Below are 25,226 nucleotides of genomic sequence, written 5' to 3'. Positions count from 1 at the left end.
TTTATAGTTTGACTTGTGTGTGGTGCTTCTGAAATTCTGCAGAGTTCACTTCATTAAATGCAGTGTCCTTTATGATTCAAAGGGCAAAAATAATGTTTGATGGTAAGCAGTATGCATACGTTTTGTCTGTCACCTACGTGCTCGTGCTCAACTACTTGAAATGCCTTATGCACCTTGGGATGCAGTCTTGCAATGTACTCTGGTTTTGTGAAATGCACTTGATTTTTAACAAACACACCCAAACATCTAGATTCTGCTCAATCTTTTAAACAGCCTGTTACCGTTCATCTGCAATATGGGGTGATAGAATTGCACTGCTTAGGTGGTTACACTTAAATGTCCCTGACCAAAGGGAGATTGGCAGGTGGAGGGGTCTCCTGCTGCGCCATGAGGTTAGGTTGGATGATTGCTGTGAAATGAGTGTCAAACCCTTGTCGGTGAATAAAGGGAAAAACCTTGCTATGGAACTTTGTCACAGGCTTGACTACCACGTCCTTTCTAGCAAATGTCGGTTCTTCAGGAATAAGCATCTGTTTGCCATTTGTTGAACAATGCAGTAGTTTCCATTAATTTGTTACCCTTCGTAACAGTAGTTGGAATTGAACTCTGCAAGGCAAACCCCCCCCCCCCCCCCCCCCCCCAAACTGCTATAGGGGTTCACAGACTGTATAGAACTGCACCATGCAGCACACAGTATGGTATACCTGGCACTAAGCCACTGCCAACTCTACCTAAGAAGCTGAGATGGCTAAGCGGCGTGCAGAAATAAGGGCTAATGCATCTAAGTCATGTAGTTGTGTTAGTGAATATGCATTACCTGCAGTGCAAAGCTAAGTTGAACATTGTTAGTACGAGCGTGTCTGTGTTGTGTTCTGTTGCAGATGCAGGCTTGTCGGCAAGCATATAATAACTTACATGTTCATATAATAACAATTATTAGTGCTTTCCAGTAGAAAAAAATATGTAGAGAAGCTTTAAAATAATAGCAGCTAGTAACTGTAAATAAAAAACTCGGATATGAGCATATGAGTCATTTCATATCTGGATTTTATATTTTCCTTTTGATAGGACTCTAAACAGGAAAAATATAACCTGGAAAATTAGCCTGCTGTATAATTATTTCTTATATTAGTAAGCCAGCAGCACTTTTAAGACAGCACATTTTTATTTGATAACTTTGAAACAAATTGTTCTGTTTGGCAATTTTCACAAGGTTCCTAATGTTCCCTGAGGTTAGTGTGAAACTTGCAAGGTATAAAATATTTGTGTTTCTGTCAGCAAAATATGAGCAGTGTTACTCAGTTATCAAGGAAAAGAGGGCCCTATGGCTTCTACTGTGTCTTATGAAAATTCCAGTATGTCAAAATAATGTACAAATTTGTGTTTAAGCTATAACTAACTTATATAATTTCTCTTCATTAAGATGGCCTTCGTCGAATATTGTGTCAAGTTGGTTTACAGGAGGGGCCAGATGGTGAAAATTCTTCTCTTGTGGATAAGCTGATGCTGTATGATTCTAAACTGTGGAAAGGTGAGTTTCCTCAAACTTCTGGAAAATACTAAACAATGCTATGCATATAAGTTTTCCCTTTACTGTATCTGCTAATGTTTAATCATTTTTTACTGTGGTGTATTATAGATAGAATTGCCTGATTTGTGATAATCTGTCTCTTCATGATGCACTCCAGATATATTGAAGGCAAGAACATTTGGAGACGGGGCTGGTTTTAGATCTAATTTTTTAAAGTAGTCTGAAATTAAGGCTGACTTGAATACACGGATGACAATGATACTTAAGGGAAATTGAGTAAACAATAGAGTGATTTGGGGTTTGTCTGCTTTATAGGATCTCAGCATCTATATCATGTCTACCAAAATGCTTCTTTTTAAGGGATAGGGCAGAGGTTTTCTGCTTTGACTTGTGTTTGTGTTCATGAGGTATTCTTAAGTGTTCCGAGAACATTCAGTGAAAACTACTGTTCTGTTATTTTAGAGCCCTTAAAATTTTAAAAGCCTGATTGGTATAATGGGGTTGGCTAGAAAGTTGTAATTTTGAGGAAGTGGAGATAGTTAATTTCTTTTCCATCATGGATTCTGTGTCTGATTTGATATCCTGAAAAGGCATGTAAGGCCAGGTGTAAGAAAGAGAAGCGCAAAGAGAAGGCAAGAGAATGATGCAATATATCTGTCTTTTCCTTATTTAAACATGAATATAGTATTTTGAAGATTGCTACCCTCCCCCAAGTATCTTTTGTTGCTTTTCAGTTCTGAGGTACAGATATCCTAGAGAGTAGTAACATCTCTTTGTGGTCTGTCTTGGGAACTTCTTGGAGCACCAATAAAAGAAGGAAGAAGTAAGGTGGAAAGTGGATGTAGTATGGAGAAAATTATTCTTTTAGGCTTTGTTTATCTAATACCTTTATCTCGTGTGAAGGAATTCCTGTCACTCAGATTTTTTTTTTTTACTGCAAATTTCGTGATCTAGAAGGTACTACTTTTGTGGACCATTACAGTATTTTTAATACAGATTTTGTTAGGATAATGTCTTTCATGTAAGCAAGGAGTAACTTTTGCATTTCTATTTCAGCATCAGTATTTCTCTACTTTTTCATGTGTTCCGTAGTTACTCTGCATTAAGGAAATAGTGTAACGGCTTTTGACTTAAGTGACCTACAGAAATAATGGTACACAGGTGCATGTATTTCCAAGCTACATACAGTCAATTCTCATTTGTATTGATAATATTTTTTCTGGGATGCTGCTCAGACAGACTAGAAATTCAGAGGTGGCTAAGCTGATCATTTTGCAGAGTTGTTCACAACTAACAATTTATTGCATTTCCCAGGACTTCTCATAATAGCATGCTCTTTTTTTACCCTGGGCCATCTGAATCCTCTGTTTATCCTGAGGAGGAATACAGTTCCATTCTTGTTTGCCTGACTTGCTGTATATTTGAAGGTTTATGTTCCCATTCAACAGCTCAGTGTCATATTATACAGGAGTAATAAGTAATGCCACTTGAAGAATTTTGTTTTATGTATTCTTCTTCGTCCTTTGCTACCACCTGATAGACTTAATCAAAGCAGCTTCTGCTCTGACATGCACACTTACCTCATTCTGTAAAAGTTTACTTTTCTAAATTTTCATATGTTGATAGAAAATAGTGACATGCAATATTTCATTTATTTTTCTTGACAGGAGCTAGAAATGTGTATCACCAGTTATTCATGAGCAGTCTACTTATGGATTTGAAATACAAGAAACTTTTTGCTATCCGCTTTGCAAGAGTAAGTATCTTTCTTACAAAGAGCCATTAAATTCTTAAACTGTCTAGCGAAGAGAGTTTAGTTAGCATACAGTGCTTCAAATGAACTGTTACCCAGAATTTTTTTCCTTTTTTTTTTGGAAGTGAAAAGCTGAAATGAAATGCTGACTACTTCATTTCTGTCTTCAAAATATTAGCTATAATGGCATCTCATCTCCTGGGAAGAAAATGGGCTTTCCAGGCTCCCCAGAACTAAAGCAGTTCAGATGTTTTTGTCTTCACCGTCAACTGTGCAGGCTATCACTTAGGAGCTAATCGCTTCTCATTGTTGAGGTGTAAGCTGTTACAGCACTACTCAGAAATAGTGCTGAAATTCAGTTATGCTGATTAGTATTTCTGCAGTAACTAGTATTTGAAATGCTTTAAATCAGCACTACAAAATTCTGCTCACTCTGCTGAACACAAAGAACTTTTTCAAGCAGAAAATAAAATATTAACCTTTGTTGTGAAAAAGAGAGTGAGTAGATCTCACGTGTAAGCAGATTAAGTTGTCATGTTCTTTGTACAAAATATCTATATAATAATCTGTAAGAGCTACTCTTCCCTTTATCATGGCGTTAAAGTTTCCCAGAGCAGACGTTTAAATAAAAAAAAATCAGGTCAGTGTGGATTAGAGGTGAATTTCCCCTTGTTGTTTAGAATTACCGGCAGTTGCAGAGAGATTATATGGAGGATGATCACGAACGGGCAGTATCGGTGGCTGCTCTGTCTGTCCAACTCTTCACTGTACCTACTCTGGTGAGTAGTGCCTGTCTTTCTTTTAAAAACTGATAGTTGGCACTCCTTGCCTTTTTTTGCCTCCTTCTTAATAGAACTATGAGCGATTGCAGAGTGATTTTATGAAAGATGACCACGACAGAGAGTTTTCAATTGCTGACCTCTCGATACAGATATTCACAGTGCCTTCTCTTGTAAGTACTATAAGACCAAAAAAGGAAATCTTTATTTGTTAAAAGCAACTCGAGGTTCTTGAATCAAGACTGCAGATTTCTTTTAACATTACTGTGGAAATGCATGGCACTGCTGCTGCACAGCAGTCAGACTGTTTACATGCATTGCTATGGGTTTAGAAGGTAAAGCATTCAGCGTTGCAAAGTTTGAGTGACTTTCCAGAGTGGGCTGGGTATTTTTGGCTTTTCTTTTTACATTTTTCTTTTACTTTTTTTAGAAAGGTACTTAAATGTTTATTTAGAGACACATGCATAACACTTAAATTCCTCATCATACTGAGCCACAGTTACTGTTTGTAGTAATCTACATTATGGTTTGCATATTACAGTTTCAGAGCATACCATTCTGGTGCAGTTTTATAAATGATCCACTTTACGTTAATTTTCCAGTCAACACAAGTGCAAGCAAGAATTGTCTCATGATATTCCCTACTTCCTTTGGTACTTCTAGACTCGGATGATGCCTTCTTTCAGGTTTCCAGTTAATTTTTGTTACAGTGCTTCAGGGGCACTGTTCCTTCTCCCAGCTCGCTAACTCAGCTGGTCTTTTACCAGTTTATGCTTGTTTGGGAAACGTCTTTTTTTGCTCCAGTCTCCAAATAAGTCTGTCTTTGCTTGCATTACAAACTAGACAAATTAAGCTTTGGAGCTGTACTGGAAATAAAAGTCTGATTTTCATAGCCAGAATTGTTTAGAAAATGAATGCTTCTGAATCCTTCCAAATTTAATCAACTTAATTGAGCTCTAAAATTCAATAGTAGCATGGCAGTTATGATACTGAGCAAAGTTGTTTTTCAGTTTCCTAGGGCTGGATGTTATTCATGCAAATTCAACAGGACCTCAGGATTTTGTTTCCATGGTTCAGGGCAATATTTGTGTTACCTCTTTTAATTTTGATGCTGTTAATAAGAATGTTGCCAGTATTCAGATTTACAGTTAGACTTAACCAACTAGTATTATTCAAATGGTTATGGTATTATTTTTTCCTTTGGCAGATGGGATGGTGGAATATGTGTATTAATACTTTTTTTTAAAAAAAGTAATTTCAAACATTTCCTTAGAGGAGAATAATTGGAGTGTCCTTTTTGCATGTTTTCTATTTCAAAAGCCTGCAAAAAAAGCAAAACAAATTGTTTTTAACTGTTTTATAGAAGTATGGAATAGACATGACATGAAAGTAATTATGTTAATTCTTACTTCATATGGTGGGAGCTTATCTTTTATGTATTTACAGCCATTTGGATTCATTCTTAACTGAATGAATAAGTTGAAGAATGTAAAACCACTCTACTGCCCCCCAGTAACATTTTCAAACTGATCTTAGTAATTTAAGAGTTTGAGCTCTCAAGTAATGGAGGTTGTTTGGTTTGAGGGAGGATGGGTGGTTGTGTTGATGGTGATTTTTTGGGGGAAAATGTTAACCATTAGATTCTGCCCCCTTCCTGCAGCGGCATTTTAGAAACTGTATTTTGGAGTATCATTAGCAACTGTAGAACCCAGAAGCTCTAGTCAACAACCACAGTGTCGCTGAGGTAGATCAGAGTAGCCAATCTTCTTGAATCTACCAGCCACATAATAAAATCCTCATGGGATCTGAGAACTGCAGGACTCATCCCATTTACCTTGGAGAACCAACAGAATGGGAGAGTTCTGGAAGAGCTCACAAGTAGGAGATGGCAGTAACTTCTTAGTGCCCCCTGCTCTGTTGTGGGGTTGGGTTAGGTTGGGTGTGGAAGACAATCTTCGTCGGACTTTGTGATGCCTGTTGATTTGTTTCCTACAACACATGAATATATGCAGTAGCCCTTGAGGGGAATTGTAAGTCATTTCATGTAATTTCCATGTGGAAATGGCACTGTACAGTTCCTTAGCAGTTCAGAAGAAGCGCTGTTCACCACAGTGCTTGACAGTTTGTAAACAGAAAGCAGAAGAGCTGTTACTCCCCTAAAGGGCTCATACTTAAATTATATGAGAGGAGACAACACATGCTTAAAGGGAGGTACAAGTTAATTATAAGACACATAATAACATATGTCTTGTCATAATTATATAGGTTAGCAGGAGCCTAACTATAGTCAAACTTCTGTACAGAAGGCATCTGAAGAGAGAGATCTGGATTATGATAATTTCTGACTAGATTACTTTTTTCTTCTGTGAATGTTTGGAAGATTGTTTTTCAATATGTTCTTCTGTTTTAATTATTGATGTAACTATTTTGGGTTAAAATTCATGTATTTTATAAACTTCATGGTGCAGTGTGAAACTCTTGTTAGCTGTGTCTGTTAATTACAGCAAATTTCAATGTACTTTGGCATAGGCTCGAATGCTAATAACGGAAGAAAATCTCATGACCACTATCATCAAAACTTTTATGGACCACTTAAGGCACCGTGACATCCAAGGCAGGTTTCAGTTTGAACGTTACACTGCTCTGCAGGCTTTCAAATTCAGGCGTGTTCAGAGCCTTATTTTGGATCTCAAGTAAGTATATTAACTATATGCTGATTTGATCAATTGAGGAGAAAAAAAAAAATACAAAATTAACACGTATCTTTCTAATGTACCCAGGTATGTGTTGATAAGTAAGCCAACTGAGTGGTCAGATGACTTGAGGCACAAGTTCCTAGAGGGTTTTGATGCCTTCTTAGAATTACTCAAATGTATGCAGGTATGTAAATCTGTGAATTACAAAATTTGCACTGTGTTAAAGCAGGAAGTTAGCTATCATGATATAAAAATGGAGGAAATTTAATGTACTCTCCATTTTATAACTCCAGTACAGTATAACTTTTGGAGTCATCATGTTTTCCTGAAACATAACATCTCACCTAACTTTTTTTATTTAGTTTGTTGTAGAGGGCAGTAAAAAGGAAGAGTGTTCAAAAAGAAAAATGTCATTTTGGGCATATTTTGCAGCTATACAGGCAGACAAGACCCAATTAATTGTGTGAGCAAAATCTGGTCCATCTTAACCAACTTTCCTTCATAGCGAGAGCTCCAGTTACTACTTAAGTATCAGCAGTGTTGTTCCTTGTATTGAGGAATATATAATTCCTGACATATAAATAGACCTCTTTGCTGTGGGTTTTTTTTCTCCCCAGCCTTTTCATGCGCTATGTTACCTTAAGAGGAGTATTTTAAAAGCGGTGCAGCTTTTACAAGGGCAAATTGACTGTATGATCAGTAAGGTATAAGTCAGAATCACTCCCACTTTTCAGTACTTCAGTAGCATACCTTTCAGTACTTAGCTTTTGTTAGTCTGTTTATGATAGTCTCTTGAATATATTGTAATCCTTAGATCACGCTGGGTTTTTTTCTTCTTACGCCAAGAGCTGATTAGGTACTGTAGTACCCTGTCTTTAGTTAGTACTTAAATGCATTTAATAGCACATCCCTAGAAAACACATTCAAAAACCAAATGTGTATGTAAGATTATGTATACAAATGTTATTGTACTGCTCATAATACTGAAATCTCTGCAGGTGTTAATAATAAATAGAGCTCATATCCAAAACCTTTCTTGTCCCAGTATTCTTCTCTTCCAATTCCTGTTTAATTTTCTTATTATTTTACTGTGTATAATTCCTTTTCAGATGGTCCGAAGCTGCTTTTTTCCTGTTGTAGCAACAATATATTTATAAGGACAGTAGCTACTGTCTCACAGTTATGCTAATGTTGTCAATGTATTTCAGTGATATATTGTTGAAATGCATAATTCTTTTTGTTTCTAGGGTATGGATCCAATAACTCGTCAAGTAGGACAACACATAGAAATGGAACCAGAATGGGAAGCAGCATTTACATTGCAGATGAAATTAACACTTGTTATTTCAATGATGCAGGACTGGTGTGCTTTAGATGTAAGTTTCTTCTGAGTTGTTTCTCCATGTGAACATGTGAAGGGGAAAAAAACCCAAATTACACAAATGCGTAACAATTGAGCAAGACACATAATTGCACCATAAGCCAAGATCATCTTCTCTGAGCAAGTGCAAATCTTTTCTGTATTTAAACACATCTTTTATGGCTTGAACTGTCCCAAGTCATAAGAATGTGGTTAAGCCTTTCAAAAAATATTGCAGAGAGAGTTCTGTCACATCTCTGAAACTTGTGGTCATCACAACACTATCAGGTTATAATTTTCAGAGAAGAGGGAATAGAGTAATAGGCCCTGGGACTACCAAATGCTGCCTGATTATAAATCAGGTTTCTACTCCGTAAGTGTTTCAAGTTTTAGGAGTACAGAACTTCAGCATGGTAAAATATGGCTGTGGAACAAGTGATCCTAGAATATTTGAACATTCAAGCTGGCTTTAATCTGTCACTATTAGTTAATGTTCAGGTTTTACTAGCCTAGCATGATCATTGCTCAGAAAGTTCCCATAATATGTTACAAACCCACCCCCCCCCCCCCCAAACCAGTGGGTGTTTTTCTAATCAGATATACCTGTATGACTTTTGCAATCTGTGTCCCCCTTAATTCAGCTCCTTTTTTTGGATTCCTTATCTTAATTTTGCAGGACCGTTAATAAAGGTAAAAACCCCAAACCCGTCAGACTTTTTTACATTGGCTGTATTATTTTGCAGAGCTCTGGGTTTTTTCATAATCTCTAAACTGCGATCTTTCTTTTAGGAAAAAGTGCTAATTGAAGCTTACAAGAAATGCCTGACTGTGTTGATGCAGTGTCATAGTGGTTTTACTGATGGAGAACAGCCTATTGTTCTCAGTATGTGTGGACATTCAGTTGAGACCATCAGATACTGTGTTTCTCAGGAAAAAGTTAGCATTCATCTCCCAGTTTCTCGTTTACTTGCAGGTATGAACTAGTTTAAAAGTATTTCAGGAAATGAAAAATGTTGTATAAATGTGATTTGTATTTGTGTGTACATAAGGAACCACACAACAGTTGTTTAAAGCCTGAATAGGATGCATTTTGGCCATTTTCTAGTTGTTTGATAGCCTCTAGACAAAATGTTCCCAAGCATTGGAGAAGTTGTTATCGTTTCAGGCCTGGGGGAGATCGTCTCATGTCTCTGGATTTGTCAGTGGGGTGTGTTGTAGGCAGTTACTGCTGCTTTTTCCACTTGAGATGCAAAAGAAATGCAACAAAATACGGACTGTAGTTGACTGTTTTGAAATACGTTTAGCTGTCAGATTGAATAGACTAATGAACATTCTGTTAGAGAACAGATTTATCAAATGTGTCACTGGAAAATTAAGCTATGTCTTTCTCTTTGTATTGTGCCTATCTTGTTCAATAGTTGTGTTGAAAAAAGGCTGATGAATTTTAGTTTAGAGAATCAGAAAGTCATAGGATAAAAATAAATTCACGGGTAATGAAGTGAAAAAGGTAATTCTTAGGTAAAATACTATGCAGCTCAGCGCTAAATAACTTTGAGTGTTTGAATCTTTAAGCAAAACCCTTGTAGCTTTAAAACAAAGCAAACCAGAAAACTTTTGTAGGGGCCTCGTTATAGGTCCTGAGGTATTTTATAAACCTTTAAGGACTGGTAGAAAGGATGAGGTATCTGTTGTTCATAATTTGTCTGATAGACCAAGGACTCTTGGCTGTCGCTGAGGGGATATGACAGAGTCAAAAGAAAGGCAAAAATCTCACTGGTACTGCAAGTTTTATGCAGATACAATGGGAAAACATTAATTCTCCTAAAATGTGTGCTTTGTAATGTGTCTCTTCAGAAAATAGCTGTGTAGCTCCAGGGTGATAATTCTGCGGGCTTACTTGTAGCTGTGTCCAGAAAGTGGTCTGGTAGTAAATTAGATGACCTTTTTTGTCCTATTTGAATTATATAAAATATTGTGTGTAATATTATGTATGTATTTGTTTTGTGTATTTATGTAGGCTTGCATGTTTTGCTGAGTAAAACTGAAGTGGCATATAAGTTTCCAGAGCTGCTACCGCTGGTATGTAATTAAATGTAGCATATTCATTAAATATAATTAATGCTGAATGTGAAATTGGTCATGTAAGTGTAGGATATTATTAAATAAAACAAAGGACCTTTTTGCTATAAATTCTGTTCAGTGAGACTATCTTTAGTAGGTAAAATTACCTCTTAAAAGATTAATGTCTAGATATTAATGACTGGAGCATAAGCAATCAGTATTGCTCTCTTAAATAACTTAAGACTCAGGTTTTAGATTTGTATTTCGTTCTTCATGCATTACCTTCTTTTTGTAGTAGAAACTGTTTTTAGGAACTCCTGGCAGGATCTGATTCCTTCTCCTTGGCCTAGGTTCTCATTTTCTTCCCCAGCTGTTTCTTTGATATGCTGTTTCTTTAAGGGGAAGTTAAGAACAAGATAAATTAAGAGGAGAAAGCATAACTGGGAGAAGAAATCTCAGTGTCTTTTGAAAGAAGTAGTACTTAACCTTTGAATGAAAGAAAGCAAATGACACTGTTATTAAATTGATAGTGTTGATGTTTTAAAATATGAAACCTACTGTCTTTAAGAATAAACTAAAGCCCTTGTGGAGTACTTCTGTGGAGCAAAGACAGAATGTAAGGTTGGCTAATAACAATTGGGTAGATTGTGAATAGGCTCATCAAACTTTTGTAATACATGTGTTGGATTTGCTTCTCTTTTGCATTGCCAGAATATTTTAATGATCACAAATATCCTCCTTCGTTTCAGTCCCATTTTCTTTTAGTTTCTCTCTATATATCAAAATATTGCATTTTCTTAATGCAGAGTGAACTTAGCCCGCCTATGTTAATAGAACATCCTCTACGATGCCTAGTCCTGTGTGCCCAGGTGCATGCAGGGATGTGGAGAAGAAATGGGTTCTCTCTTGTTAATCAGGTAAGTACATAGTAGCTGTGGAATCCCTGTTTCCTGATAACTCCCCCAAGATAATTTCGGACCTAAAAACTTCCCCTTTCTGTATTGATTTCAAATTTCACTTATGTAAAACCTACGGAAGGCAATGCGAGGTAGGCATTTATATCAGCACTCACATCATTTGAATATTTGTGCTTTTAAACTGGTCTTTGATTTCTTAGTCAGAAGTTGCTTTTTTGTTTCAGGACTGCTACAGCGCTCAGTGAACTTAGTGCTCTGTGTGTAAAGAAGTTTTAGTATAAAGCAGTTAATGACTCCTAGTCTTTTTACTGTATACTGTCCAACAGCGGCATGAAGTGCGGAATTGGATCTGTGCATCTTCAGTAATGTATTTATCACCTTCACATAAAAGTGTCTCAAATATAAAAATAGGGACCATTAAGATACTATTACTATTTATGTTTATAAAGTAATTGAAATCTGAAAACCACACAGAAGCATTAGAACCAGTGCAGAACTGAGTGTTTCTTGGCTTTTATCTCTCCTACTTCTTTCGTACTTCCAGAGACTAGCTCCATCCATCTCTAAACTTATGTTCTCTGTGTTTGTACGAATTAGGTCTTAGGTGTTTCAAGCATAACAACTATAAAATGGGTACTGTAGCATCAGTGCCACCCACCAGGGTGATCATCTAAAGTGATTTTCTCAGCAAGACATAGACTACAACAGAAATAGGATTTAGTTCTGTGAGGTGTTAACTTGATTTACTTGCAAGAAACTTCTTTCCCTCCCACAAGCCCCCATCTTCACTAGATAATTGCAATGCATGTGTACTTGGAGGTGGAATTAAGCTGCTCAAACATATTACATTCTGACACTTCTTGCCTCTTAACCTAAAGAATCTTTATAAGGTGATGTCCTTTATTGTCATTATTACAGCAAAAGGAGCTCTATGTACAATTATAGCAGTGCCCATGTTACTGTAGACACGAGTCAAATCTGAAATACCAGCATAGCTTTTGATGGAGAAATAAGTCTCTGTGTTAATTTCCCCTGGCTGTCAGCATCTTGAAGTTAAGAGCCTGGTTTAGTTTGGGTAATATGGCTCCTGCAGTCTGGAAGTCCTTTCTCTTTCCTTTGGCTACGGAGAGCTCATGTTCAGCCAGCTCCTTTTGGATATTTTCCCAGAAGATAGGAATGGGCATCTGTGTGTGAATTATTAGTATGGGGAAGAGAGGGAAGGCATGCCTAGCTCTCTTCCATGTAATTCTGGTGAGAAATGGTGTGTCTCTAGAGGAAAGTTTAGCACGCTGAAGATTGTTCCCAGTCCCAGGTAGAAACTTGATAGCCCTCTTTATTTTCCTTAATTGTGGTAGAATCAGCCTTTCCCACATTTCAGTGCTATGCAGTGACTGAGGTGTGGCTGCTGCTTGGTGCAGTACTGTTGAGTTCACTCCCAGGATGGTTTGGGTTAAGTATGGTTCTATCACAATGTTGTGGTTTAACCCAGCAGGCAACTAAACACCACACAGCTGTTCGCTTACTCCCCCCCGCTGTGGTGGGATGGGGGAGAGAATTGAAGGAAGGAAAAAAAAAAAGTAAAATTCGTAGGTTGGGATAAAGACAATTTAATAGGACAGAAAAGGAAGGGAAAATGATGATGATGATGATAAAAGAATATACAAAACAAGTGATGCACAGTGCAATTGCTCACCACCCGCCGACCGATGCCCAGCCAGTCCCCGAGCAGCGGTCACCACCCCCCAGCTAACTCGCCCCAGTTTATGTACTGAGCATGACGTCACATGGTATGGAATGTCCCTCTGGCCAGTTTGGGTCAGCTGTCCTGGCTGTGCCCCCTCCCAGCTTCTCACTGGCAGGGCATGAGAAGCTGAAAAGTCCTTGCCTAGTGTAAGCACTGCTTAGCAACAACTAAAACATTGGTGTGTTATCAACATTATTCTCATCCTAAATCCAAAACACAGCACTGTACCAGCTACTAGGAAGAAAATTAACTCTATCCCAGCTGAAACCAGGACACACAATATTAACATTTTGCTGAAACTGGCAATTCCTGAAAGATCATATGTCAAATAATTAAGGAGCAATTCATGGAGCAAAGAAAGAACATTTCTCCAACTGCAAGGGCTTTCTCTCCTGTGACTTTCAAACAGTTAATTGCTAAACAAGTAAATATATTAAAATGTAGCCCTAAGAGGTCCACAAGATTTTTCCTTCTAAGTGTATGCAGTCTAGACATTAGATCAGTACAACCCAGCCAGCAACTATGCTTGTTTTGTGCTATATAAAAATGCTTTTTGCATACAAATATATTCGTATGATTTTTTCGAATCACTGATTCAATTTTTGTTTACTAATACTGTATAACAAAGTTTATTTTTCCAGAATGAAAATAAGCTTAGACTAAATATGATGTTTGTTAATTATCGTGGTTTGTTTTTTGTTTCAGATTTATTACTATCATAATGTGAAGTGCAGGAGGGAGATGTTTGACAAGGACATAGTAATGCTTCAGGTAACCATATGTACCAGTTTGCATTTTTATCAAGCATTTTCAGGATATGTGTGCATTTCTTTTTAACTCCATCAGAACCTTTTAATGACAAGGAAAAAAGTCAATTTTTATGGAAGGACTTCTATTTTTTTTTATTGTATCTGTGTCTTTATGGGATAATTCGTAAAGGAAATACTGTTGTTGCAATCCTTGTTTTATATACTATATAAATATATAAATATACTGTGGAAAGTGCAGAATTTTCTGTGTAATGTGTACGTAATGCTACATCTTCAAGAATGTAATATTTTAACTCATGGGTTGTGCTGTACTAGCGGTTGTGTGAGTCTGCAGGTCTTCAGTAATGTACTCAATGCATGTGTTGCCTCTTCTCCGTCACTTCAAAGCTGGCATCTAAAATGCTGGATAGAAAGTGGAACCCCATATAGTAGTGTTTGATTTCTTATTTTTTTTTCCTTCAGAAGAAATTTTACAAATCTGGCAGTCTACTTAGCTCTGACACAGAGAGGTCTGATGCATTACTTCTACACTGAGAGTGACGAAAACTAAAATTTGCAGGTCGGGGTGCGTAGTTCACCTAGACAGCAAAATCTTTTTTCAGGAAGTCCCTCAAATCTTACCTATAGTTAGCAATACCCAATATGATGCTTATGTCCTGAGTTCTGCTTTCAGACATATTTCCCTGAGGCTTGATCTGCCCCTGATTTTTAATGATCATCTGCAGCTGCCCATTTGGGTAGATAACCTTCAGTTTTGTTGGAAATTATTCTGTCTTAAAGATGGTCCCATTAGCCATAGTAAACTAACAACAAATATTTGTAATTGGCTAACTTAAATACATTGTTTAATAAACAGAAAAAACTTTGGCCAGTAGTTTTCAGAAATGGAAGTAAATGTTTGTGGCTACATTGAAACATTAGTATTGTTCTTTGGAGGAAGGTTTGGGAAGTCTTGCTAAAGTCTTCAGCCTTTGTTTTGAAATCTTTATGTGCTATATACTAAGTGATATTATGCCTTCTAAAAGTTGAGCCAGCAGGAACAAGATTGTAGAGACAAAACCAAGCAACCAAAAGTCTTTCATTGAATTTTATTTAGAGTATTTGAGATAGAAGGAATAACCCAGAATATTTTACATTTAAAAGGGCATCAGAAAGTATTGATAAAGCATAGGATCCTGCTTGTCAAACGTGCTGTCGCTTGTGTTATTGGAGTCCTAAGAGAGTAAACTTAAGTAATTAAATCTTCACGCCCAGGATAGAAAGAGGAATGAATTTCATAAAGATTATACTGTGGACATCGGGTGTTATTATAGCATGTTTGTATATTTATATACAATCTATTTTCTGTTTATAATCATTTTTTTCTTTATTAGACAGGTGTGTCTATGATGGATCCAAATCACTTCTTGATGATAATGCTGAGTCGCTTTGAACTTTACCAGATATTTAGTACTCCAGACTATGGCAAAAGATTTAGCACAGAAAATACTAACAAGGTATTTTATGTACTACTGCAATAGAAAATCTGCAATTTTGTTTTCGAAAGCGTATCAGATGCTGTTGTACCGAGACTGTGCAATTTGTTGGTAAAAAAGCAAAACCTGTCCTATTTTAATTCAGTTTGACCAGTTTGAAATATGCACAAATACTTTTACCTGTCAAATGGGTTAATGTCAGAAACTGATGCATAATTTTTGCATTGTTTAAGAAGTTTAAGGCAGTTGTGATTGCATTTCAGCATAGCTTAATTTGGGACTGCTAAGGCAATGTTTTGAAACAACGGAAAAATATTTTCAGCATACGGAATAATTCTTTTACCCTTAATTGAAAAATGTAAATTCTTTTTTTGTTTGTTTGTTTTAATTCAGGATGTTGTTCAACAAAATAACACTCTTATAGAAGAGATGCTATACCTCATTATAATGATTGTTGGTAAGTTCAGAATACATTTCATTAATTTTAAAATTTAGTCTCTTTAATGGTCTGGAATGAGCATTCTTCGTTGTCATCTCAAGTTCAGTCCCATTTTGAACTGCCTGTAGTTCTGACTTCTTTCCTAGGAGAACAGCCTTGAAACTAGCTTAGATTAATGTAATGAATTTTTGAAAACTGGTGGGTGAACACAAGATTTCACAGAAGAGACTTATTTTCCAGTCTTTTGCTTTAAGTTGAAAAAGAAGAGAAAGAAGTGTTTAAAATCCTAAAAAAAAAGTTACGTTTTATTTTTACAGGCGAAAGATTCAGTCCTGGAATAGGACAGGTAAATGCAACAGATGAAATCAAACGAGAGATCATCCATCAGTTGAGCATCAGGCCAATGGCTCACAGTGAATTGGTAAAGGCATTACCTGAAGATGTAAGTAACTTGGGAGGGGAAAAAAAAAGGCAACTTCAACTTCATAAGGCTGATTGCTGAAAATTTTTCTTATGCAAGTTTATGCCACTTAATGTGGAATGGGAGCAGCATGATTATGCTAGCATGAGTACAGATTAATAGCTGTCATGGAGAAGGTAGGAAAGAGCTATAGAAGAAGAAATGACATATGAAAGAAGCAGGAGCCTGAGAGCTGCTTCAGCTCTTTTCTCTTTTTAATACTGTTTCTTATCAGGCCATCTGGCCAGCAGTCTCTGCAGTCTGCTTGTAAACCCTGAATAGACACATCGAAGTGGGTTGTTGGAGCTATCCGGAAATATAAGCTGTTATATTTTAAAGCCTAACAATAATTGAGAAGACATGGAATCAGACACAGCATAATGACTTGTGTAACATAAATGCTTCATTTGCGTGGACAGAAGCATTCGTCTGAATTCTGGTATGAGTGGTTTTATAGGCTAGCAAAGCTTAATTTTTTTTTTTTTTTAGAATATTTTTGAAGTAATCTTTTAAACATGATTTCCAAAGGCAATCAAAATTCAGAAGTTAATCTTGTACTATATTGGTAGTACTTTTAGTGATAAATTATGAAATGTCATTGTTCTAAATATTTTAAACTTAAACAATTTGAAAAGTCAAATTTTAGGGTAGTATTATGTTTTTTTAAAAAATATTTTAGGGTTGGATGAAAGAGCAAACTAGGATTTAAGCTAGAGTTCTAAATTGCATTGTCAGTCTTAAATACATTTTCCCTGGCCTGTTAACTGCTGTGAATGTGTTGCAGGAGGGGATGGGAATGTTAAAAGGTATTTTGTGTATGAAGCAGTGTTGCATATTTGAGCTGATTTCTCCTGCTGTGTTTTGTGGTTGTTTTACCATTTTTCAGTGACACGTCTTTTCAGCTTTCCTGTATTTATTTCATTTTAAAGGCCTAGAAACTAGAAATGACTGTATATTCCTAAAAATGACTGTATATTCCTAAGATAGGCTGAGTAAGCTAACTTAGAGTTTTCTTCTGTTACTGTTACATCCAAGTTTATTATTATAAGGAAGAACAGTAGAAATTAAGCACTTAAAATGATTTTTTTTAAAAATACTTTTTGCAGAGATGGTATTCCTGAACGTATTTTCTTGTTACATGCTCTAGCGTTCTCTTGAGAGCCAGTAAAATGACTTTGTACTGCATTTGTTTTGCATTCTTATCTAGTGTTGTATGATATTTGAATGTGTTAAATCCAAGAACTACAGTAACACACTGTCTTGCCTTTTCATTCCATGTAGGAGAACAGAGAGACAGGAATGGAAAGTGTGATTGAAGAAGTGGCCTGTTTCAAGTATGTTTCCCTTTATTCTAATATTTCAACTTTAAAAATTCAATATCTAAATTAGTGAAAATGAGAGAATAGAAGAAAGGGGGCTAGGTCATGGTGTTTCGCCCATGGCTTTACTCATGTGCATCATTCTTAATACTGTTACTTGATTTCTAGAATGCCTATTGAGCAGTGTTTTTTAGCTGTTAACCATTTATGCTCAGATGTTAATAACCAATGAACATAAGTTTTTATCTCTTTTTTTTTTTTTTTGTAGGAAACCTGGATTAACGGGCAGAGGGCTCTATGAACTAAAACCAGAATGTGCCAGGAACTTCAATCTCTATTTCTATCACTTTTCAAGGGCAGAGCAATCAAAGGTAACTAGTAATTTAACTTTCTGGTTTTTATTTTGTGACTTTTTTGGTTTGCTTTTTTCCAAAGCTTTATTCTGTGAAGAAATATTATCAGCTGGTTAAAAGTTAACTTTTAAAAGTTAACTTATTTGAGAATGTTGACAAAATTTGCCCAAGATTTCGCGGTGATTTCTGTGCCACTGGATCCTGTGTCCTGTACAGAGCTGCTGAAATCAGTGGGGCTTCAGGAGCTTGTCTGTGGGTTCTCTTAGGTCTTATTTTACTGAAAGTATTTAAACAATCTCTATTTTCACTTACCTTTATGGAAATTGCCGTTTTAGCTCAGACTTGTCTTACAATTTTATGCTAGAAAAAGAATCCAGGCTAGCTCAAGATGAAAGATTAATTTTGAAGATGCAGGCCCTATGTTACAAGTAGAATGTAAGACAAACTGAAAAGACGTGAAAGCTTTCCTGTTTTATTTAAGGCTGGGAAAAAGGGGAAAAAACAGTAACAATGTAATAAAGTATGAATGCTTTTTTATTAGTTTTATATTTGTACAGGTTTTGAGTAATATTGGCATCATTCTTCTATTTCAGGCAGAGGAAGCACAAAGAAAGCTGAAAAGACAGAACAGAGAAGATACAGGTATTTCTCTTTGAGAGGAGGTAGGGAAGCACCTGTCAAACTATGTATTGCCCTAACACTTAGACTAACATCCTGTTCTAGGGCTAGCCAGAAACTGGTGAAAATGTAGCAATTTCCCTTATGACTCCCTGGTTATAGACAGGAATCTGATCCATCGTGGAACCAGCCTTCTGAAAGGCTTATTCCTTTGGCTTTTCTGTTACATGCAGCCATGTTGAATGTTATAACCTGTAATACTGTTTATCAAGCAACTGTATACTGTCTTGGGTTAAGCTGTTTGAAAGTCAGACATTTTATATGGGTGTTGCAAACTTCAGAGATGCTGAGATGTCAAACACACAAATTTCCCTTTCAGCACTTCCACCACCAGCTCTTCCTCCTTTCTGCCCACTTTTTGCAAGTCTGATTAATATTCTGCAATCTGATGTCATGCTGTGCATTATGGGAACTATACTGCAGTGGGCAGTAGAACACAATGGCTATGCCTGGTCAGAGTCCATGCTGCAAAGGGTATGTTTCCTTATTTAAAATTGTGCTTATGCTAAAGGAAGGAATATGTATTTTAGCATTTTAACATGGGTTTATAGATTTGGGTTGTTTACTTGGTATCTAACATATCCAGGATACTCTGAATGAGAAATAAATGGTGTTTTCTGATATACAAGACTAGGGAAACCCCTCTGCCTCCGATGCAATTTATTTTTAAAAGTGAATGGAAGACAGAGGTAAATTTCTAATGGGATGCACGCGAGAGGGAAGAATTCTGCTTGAATCAGTTGAAATAGTTAGTGTTTATTGTGGTAGAGAACGAGTTCATCTGAGTTGTTGCATATTAGGTAAAGCACGTTGACTTTTTCTTGATGTTCCTTTGCTGTTTTCAGTTTAGGCTAAATCACTTTAGAAAAAATCATAAAACTACAGAAAGGAATTTTCTAACTTGAAAATGTATCAGCTTTGGGAAACTCAACTGAGCTGTTTGTTCCTCACTATTTATAATGATCTTTAGAAATCTGGAGGGTTACTGTAGGTTTTGTTGTCCATGATGGTCGTTTTGTGGGGTGTGCAGAGATAAGTGGTGAACAGCCATCAAAGGGCTATTAATATTGGTCAGGGTTGTTGTTTTAGTGTCCAAACACAAACTTTTCAAAAATATTGATGGATTTTTAAATAACACATTGAAATAAACCCCCAGCTCTGAAACTGAGTATTAATTTTTTGACATTCAGTCTTATTGATTATATATTACCTTTTATAGCTAAGTTTAAATTAACATAAGCGATTCTGTATAACACAAAAAAAGTTTAAAATGGAACAATATATCAGTATTATAAATAGCAACAAAAATGAAGAATGTAGTTACATTTAGGTAATGTGAGAATGCTAGGCTTTGGAATAACTGCGTAGAAGTAAGATTTCTTTTTTTAAACTGAACTAAACATATTCAGCCATATGAGTACCTCTGGTGTTCTCCAAAACGTGCAATTCATTAGGGACCTATCACTTGCTCAGAAACAGTGCTTTGTGTTCACTGGTGCCATGCAGTTGGACCGCATCTTTCCGAAGTTAACCACTCTTGCTTTGGAAACACCGTGCAAAGGTTGATATGAGGCATCTGGAAGAGGTGGCCTGTATCTGATGAGACTTTGTTGGACAGATGTGATAGACTGAGGAAAAATTGGCTGTTACTTATTAAAACAAATTAAAAAACCTTCAAGACTCAAATCAGGTTTTACCACTTTTTTTAGAGATACTTTAGTTATCTTAGACTGTTGCATTCCAGTTCTGCTACAGATTTTTCCGGTGATTATCCTTTCCTTACATGGGTTTCAGTGTTGATTCCAGGCATTCAGTAATGCTTTTTGTCTAGACCATTCTGGCAATTTGTATGGGGTGGCAAAAGTGATTGATTCAGTATGACAGAGTTCACCACCAAGATTTAAGTATTTCAGCTTTAAAATGCCATTCAGACTATTTTAGTGCCAAATAGGGTAATTTCAATTTTTAAGTTCAAGGAGATTACAGCTTTTTACTGACGTAAAAGTTAACGTTATTTTAAAATGTGTTTCTAGAGTGTTAGAATAAATTTAGTTTAATAATTTTAAGTTTTTGTCAGTTAAATTTTCTATGTAAAAAGGATTTAAAGTGTGCATCATGCTTCTGTCCAGAGACTTGTGATAATGACATGCAATTGCTAGGGAGAAAGCCAAGAAGCACTGACTTCTCACTCACTAGACAGGACAGCAAACAGAAAGATACAAGTGGTATAATGTGGTTTTTATCCGGTGAAGTTTCAAGAATTTGTAAACAAACACTGTTACTCCTGTGTAATGTAGCTTTGGAATTGTGTATATAGAAATAACTTCAAGTATATTCTTATTATATAATTCTATTGTATGACTTCCTTGTCTCTTAATGAATTACCCAAGCTATATAAAGAGATTATATGAATTACTTTACCTAGGTTTTGCATTTGCTTGGAATGGCACTACAAGAAGAAAAACAACATCTGGAGAATCTCAGTGAGGAGAATGTTGTAACATTTACCTTCACTCAGAAAATATCAAGTATGCCTTTTTTTTTTTTTTTCAAATGTATAGCAAATTTTAAATAGCTGAAAATGCCAGTATCTCATATTTTATTCTTCTGAAACAGTACTTACCAGAAGAGTGTATTTGTTTATCCATCAAAATTTTACCATGTTGGCTATACATATGTGCTTTACATATGCGTAGATTCTATGATACTAGCAATACTAAAGGTCTTTTCTAGAGGAGAAATCCAGAAGCAGAATAATTCCCAGTAGATCTGATTCTTAATATCTTTAAGTAGCGTCTCAACATGCTGTACATGATCAGATGCTACAATTGCAAAAACTGCAGTTGCCTTCTTAAATGGTCTTTTAATCTTGACTCTCCTTTGCATTTTCTGACTAGTGCCTCTAGTTTTGCCAAGATGTGGAAGTTGCTAAGACTCTTCCATTTAAAATAGGTGGGAAATAAAATATTGGACGTTCTACAGTGCCTTTGTCTTGTAAGAAAATACAGTCAATGAGCAAGACTTTTAAGACTATTTCCTCTAACTTTTCAGGATTTAGAGGGTATTCGTGAAAATGTTTGCAGAGGGGGGAATGAAAGTTACATATTCTGCCCATTTGTTGAAGGAATTCTTCAGCTGCTGAACATATACAAGTGTTGTTTTTTGGTTTTTGTTATTTTTAATGTTAGCGAATGATTAGTTTGTCAGGTAACAGTGTAATCAATTGTTGTCGTAATTTTTTCTCAGGACCAGGAGAGGCACCCAATAATTCCCCTAGTATACTAGCTATGCTAGAAACACTGCAAAACGCACCTCATCTGGAAGTGCACAAGGACATGATCAGATGGATATTGAAGGTAAATCTGCTTTATATAACTGCTGAAAATCATGGAAAGAAGATTTTTGAAACTTTCCTAATTATATCGTGATGATTTCCTTATTTCCCATGTTGATTTGTTGTACCTACTTTTTTCCTCTTCTGGAATCCAACACTGCGCATTATCTGGCCAGCATTATAGTATACAAAGTTATATTCACATGTCACAAACAAATTGTTTTTTTTTTCTTACAGACTTTTAATACTATTAAGAAACTAAGAGAAAGCTCTTCTACAAGTCCTGTGGCTGAGACAGAAGGAAATATTATGGAGGAGGTAAAAGCAAGCTGTAACAGTTAGCTGATCTGAAACGGGTCTGGGTTGTGACTAGCAAAGGACTGTATTTCTAATTGCAGCTCTAAATCAAAGATGGGAAACTGATTGCACTGATTTCTGAAATGCAGTCTCACAGCTTATAGATCAAACCCATTTGTTTGAAAGACCTATTGGGAGAGTCCCTGGACTATTTTTCTTTGCTTTATATATTGTAGTCTCCAAATCTTTTGCAAGTTTACTCCTTAGAACTGTTTGTAGTACTGATCACAGCATTTAATGATTCTGCTTTTCCCATAATTTCAGACTCCTTGGAAAGTTGTTAAAAGAAATGGTATCTACGTATTTTTACTATGCAGGTCATTCCAGATAAGCTCTGCTGATCCCTTTAGCTTGACATGACATTCTAGATACTACACAAAGACCTTGGAGCCCTGTAGTGCATTTAGGAATACAGCTAGTCTGGAGGAAGAGCAGCACTAGAGACGAGACCTGTCACTTACTTACCTTTTTATCTTATGAATGCTGAAAGGGAAGAGAAATACAAAATACAGTTAAAGGTTGAGGGGGAGAGGTACCCTTCTGGATCTGCAGTTCTATGTGGCATTGAACATGAGCTAAAGAAAAGAGGGCACAAAATAACTTTTTTGGTAGACTTTTCTTTTGTCTTTTTATGAGATTTTCATTGTTTGGAGGTTAGTACATGTTACACACAGCAGTAGCTAAAATAAATTGTCTGTTGTAACAAGATTATAAAAATGACCGAGCGAACAATACAATTTCAGAGTTCACGTGATAAAGACAAAGCTGAAAGGAAGCGAAAAGCCGAGATTGCCAGACTGCGCAGGGAAAAGATTATGGCCCAGATGTCTGAGATGCAACGGCACTTCATTAATGAAAACAAAGAACTATTTCAGCAAACTTTGGAGGAGCTAGATACTTCAACCTCCGGAGTACATGAAAATAGGTAAAGGAATATAATTTAAATTTTTTCTTTTAACTTTTACATCAGATTGTCCTAGTGTTACCGCTTAAAAAAGCGCTTTTTTTTTAGTCTTGACGCAAAACTATGCGTAAGTTTTTGAGACCAAAATAGCAGCAGTAAATGGAATGCTTTCTTCCCCTTTCTGTCAAGATGTTGGGATAAATATTGATTCCTCCCTTGTCCCGTCCTCATAGTGCTCAACATAAACAGGCAAATAATTTTTTCTATAAAATCATCCAGTAAATTGTTGTTAATACTGAAGAGACTATGCTATTAAACATAGTAAATTGGAAATAGCTGATTATATGTCTGTTGAGGATCTGGAAGAAAATCTGCTTGTAGCTGGAAATACGAATTGAAGCATGCTAATGATTTTGTGGGGAAGTGGAGAGTGTTTTCAGAATTTATGTCGGGCACTTAAGGGATGGTGATGATGGAGGGTCGCAGATACAGTTTCCATGTTAAACTGGAGTGGGTAATACTATTGGGAGGGTATGAATTTTTTCTGTAAAATATGTTCTATTTCTGGGGACACAGGAATTGTTGTATAAATGCCAGAACTGTTTTTTGCCAGAGAGCATTTATCATAAAGCTAGAAAGCTCTTTAATCACATTTAAATAATGATCTGATTTGTAATGTTTTTCAAATAATTTGCTCACTAGTATTCTTTGAATATTCTAGCCCTGTCATTTCAGATGCAAAGCTCACAGCCTTGGGACCAGAGCAAACTAGAGTAGCTGAACACAGACAGGTTGTTATGTGTATATTGTGTCAGGAGGAACAAGAAGTTAAAGTGGACAGCAGGGCTATGGTCTTGGCAGCATTTATTCAGCGATCAACTGTGTTGTCTAAAAATAGAAACAAAATTATTCCAGACACTGGTAAGTAAAGTTCATAGCTGTCTTCAATATTAATGAATGTCAGAGTCACTATAACAAGCACATGCTTTCTTTTGAGACAGTAGTGTCACTTTCTTAGGTTAACTGTATAACTGTGAATGACTTCATTGTAATCAGTGGCAAAACTCCCATATTTTTAGTGAGGTAGAAATGTGTGTTCAAAATAATGTAAAATCACTGCAAAGCATTATCTAAATGTTCTGCCAACCATTTATGACAAATTATTTGTAACTATTAAAAAACCCTTTAAAATCAGAAGTGTTTGTTCTTAAACTACGCCCGTAATGTTATAGAGAGAGGAGGTGTTGATGTAGTGATGTAAAAGCACAAGATACACATTTCCTTCCTCTCAGTTATGCGATCTGAAATGCCTCTTAGTGATAATAAAAAAAATGCTTGGATTTAGGTAACTTTGTGAAACAGATCACAATGATCAGTGGCATTATTGCAAAGGTTTCTTTGGATTCTGTATATGTAAACACATAGAAAATTTCTGTACTGAATCATTTGGCACTCTCACTCTGAAGATTAATGTTCTTAGACTCATTGTTCAATGGTACTGAACCACCAAAACTGCAGGTAGATCTTGAGGACTTTTACCAGGGCCTAGCACCTCCGAAAGCTTGGTTTGAAGTCTAAGTACAGTACTGTCGTGGTTTAACCTCAGCTGGCAACTGAGCACCACATATGCTTAAAACAAAATGACATGATACCTGTATATGACCTAAACAGTTTAAGTTGTTGTGGATTAGTAATATGTTTTATGCTTCATCAAATGAGTTATACTTTTGTGATAAAGTTTAATAATAATGCGAATGTGGCAACATTTATCTGCAGTTAAGTCTTTTGATAAATGTTTATTTCAAAGTTGTTTTGTTTTATTTTAAATACAGAAAAGTATGACCCATTATTCATGCACCCAGATCTGTCATGTGGAACACACACGGGTAGCTGTGGACATATTATGCATGCTCATTGTTGGCAGAGGTAAAAAGCTATATTTAAGTTTTTAGTCCAAATAGCATGTCGTGCCATCAGTTTGCCTACTGGCACTAATTTTAATGGCAAAATTACTACCATGTAGTAAACTTAAAGGAATGTCATGAAGCGATTAAAAAAGCTTTCTGTTTGGGGGGGGGGGGGGGGGGAGTAGAAATCATTACAACAAATACTGTAAACATGTTCAAAATCTTTTCCAAGATGACAGATAGTAAATGAAAATTAAGAATCCAAAGCCACACATGGCAGCTTTCATTCCCTTTGGTTGTTTATCCCTCTGCATAATCCCCTGTGGCGCACATATATCTGAACGCTGAAGCTCAGATTTTTTTGGGTTTTTTTGTGGTTCAGTAATAGA

General features: G+C 36.2%; 1 protein-coding gene across 3 annotated transcripts in view; it reads left to right on the top strand.

Moving 5' to 3' along the window:
* UBR2 (ubiquitin protein ligase E3 component n-recognin 2) overlaps positions 1-25,226 on the top strand; it is a 58,659-nt gene that overhangs the window by 19,016 nt on the left and 14,417 nt on the right. The window contains exons 9-31 of one of the 3 annotated variants that reach the window (XM_076334473.1): positions 1,424-1,531; positions 3,199-3,287; positions 4,138-4,236; positions 6,593-6,756; positions 6,844-6,943; positions 8,007-8,135; positions 8,909-9,092; positions 10,137-10,198; positions 10,987-11,097; positions 13,547-13,612; positions 14,985-15,107; positions 15,480-15,543; positions 15,843-15,967; positions 17,267-17,319; positions 17,573-17,675; positions 18,251-18,299; positions 18,655-18,809; positions 20,761-20,863; positions 21,582-21,691; positions 21,907-21,987; positions 22,770-22,951; positions 23,652-23,851; positions 24,763-24,856. In XM_076334473.1, coding sequence (XP_076190588.1) covers positions 1,424-1,531; positions 3,199-3,287; positions 4,138-4,236; positions 6,593-6,756; positions 6,844-6,943; positions 8,007-8,135; positions 8,909-9,092; positions 10,137-10,198; positions 10,987-11,097; positions 13,547-13,612; positions 14,985-15,107; positions 15,480-15,543; positions 15,843-15,967; positions 17,267-17,319; positions 17,573-17,675; positions 18,251-18,299; positions 18,655-18,809; positions 20,761-20,863; positions 21,582-21,691; positions 21,907-21,987; positions 22,770-22,951; positions 23,652-23,851; positions 24,763-24,856 — 2,554 coding nt within the window. Of the gene's footprint in view, positions 1-1,423; positions 1,532-3,198; positions 3,288-3,964; positions 4,064-4,137; positions 4,237-6,592; positions 6,787-6,843; positions 6,944-8,006; positions 8,136-8,908; positions 9,093-10,136; positions 10,199-10,986; positions 11,098-13,546; positions 13,613-14,984; positions 15,108-15,479; positions 15,544-15,842; positions 15,968-17,266; positions 17,320-17,572; positions 17,676-18,250; positions 18,300-18,654; positions 18,810-20,760; positions 20,864-21,581; positions 21,692-21,906; positions 21,988-22,769; positions 22,952-23,651; positions 23,852-24,762; positions 24,857-25,226 lie in introns of those variants that run through there. The other 2 variants (XM_076334474.1, XM_076334475.1) reach the window with 2 other exon arrangements.

Source organism: Aptenodytes patagonicus, chromosome 3, assembly GCF_965638725.1.
Source record: "Aptenodytes patagonicus chromosome 3, bAptPat1.pri.cur, whole genome shotgun sequence".
NCBI classification, from domain to species: domain Eukaryota; kingdom Metazoa; phylum Chordata; class Aves; order Sphenisciformes; family Spheniscidae; genus Aptenodytes; species Aptenodytes patagonicus.
The sequence above is the reverse complement of the archived record's forward strand: the minus strand, read 5'-3'. Positions and strand labels throughout refer to the sequence as shown.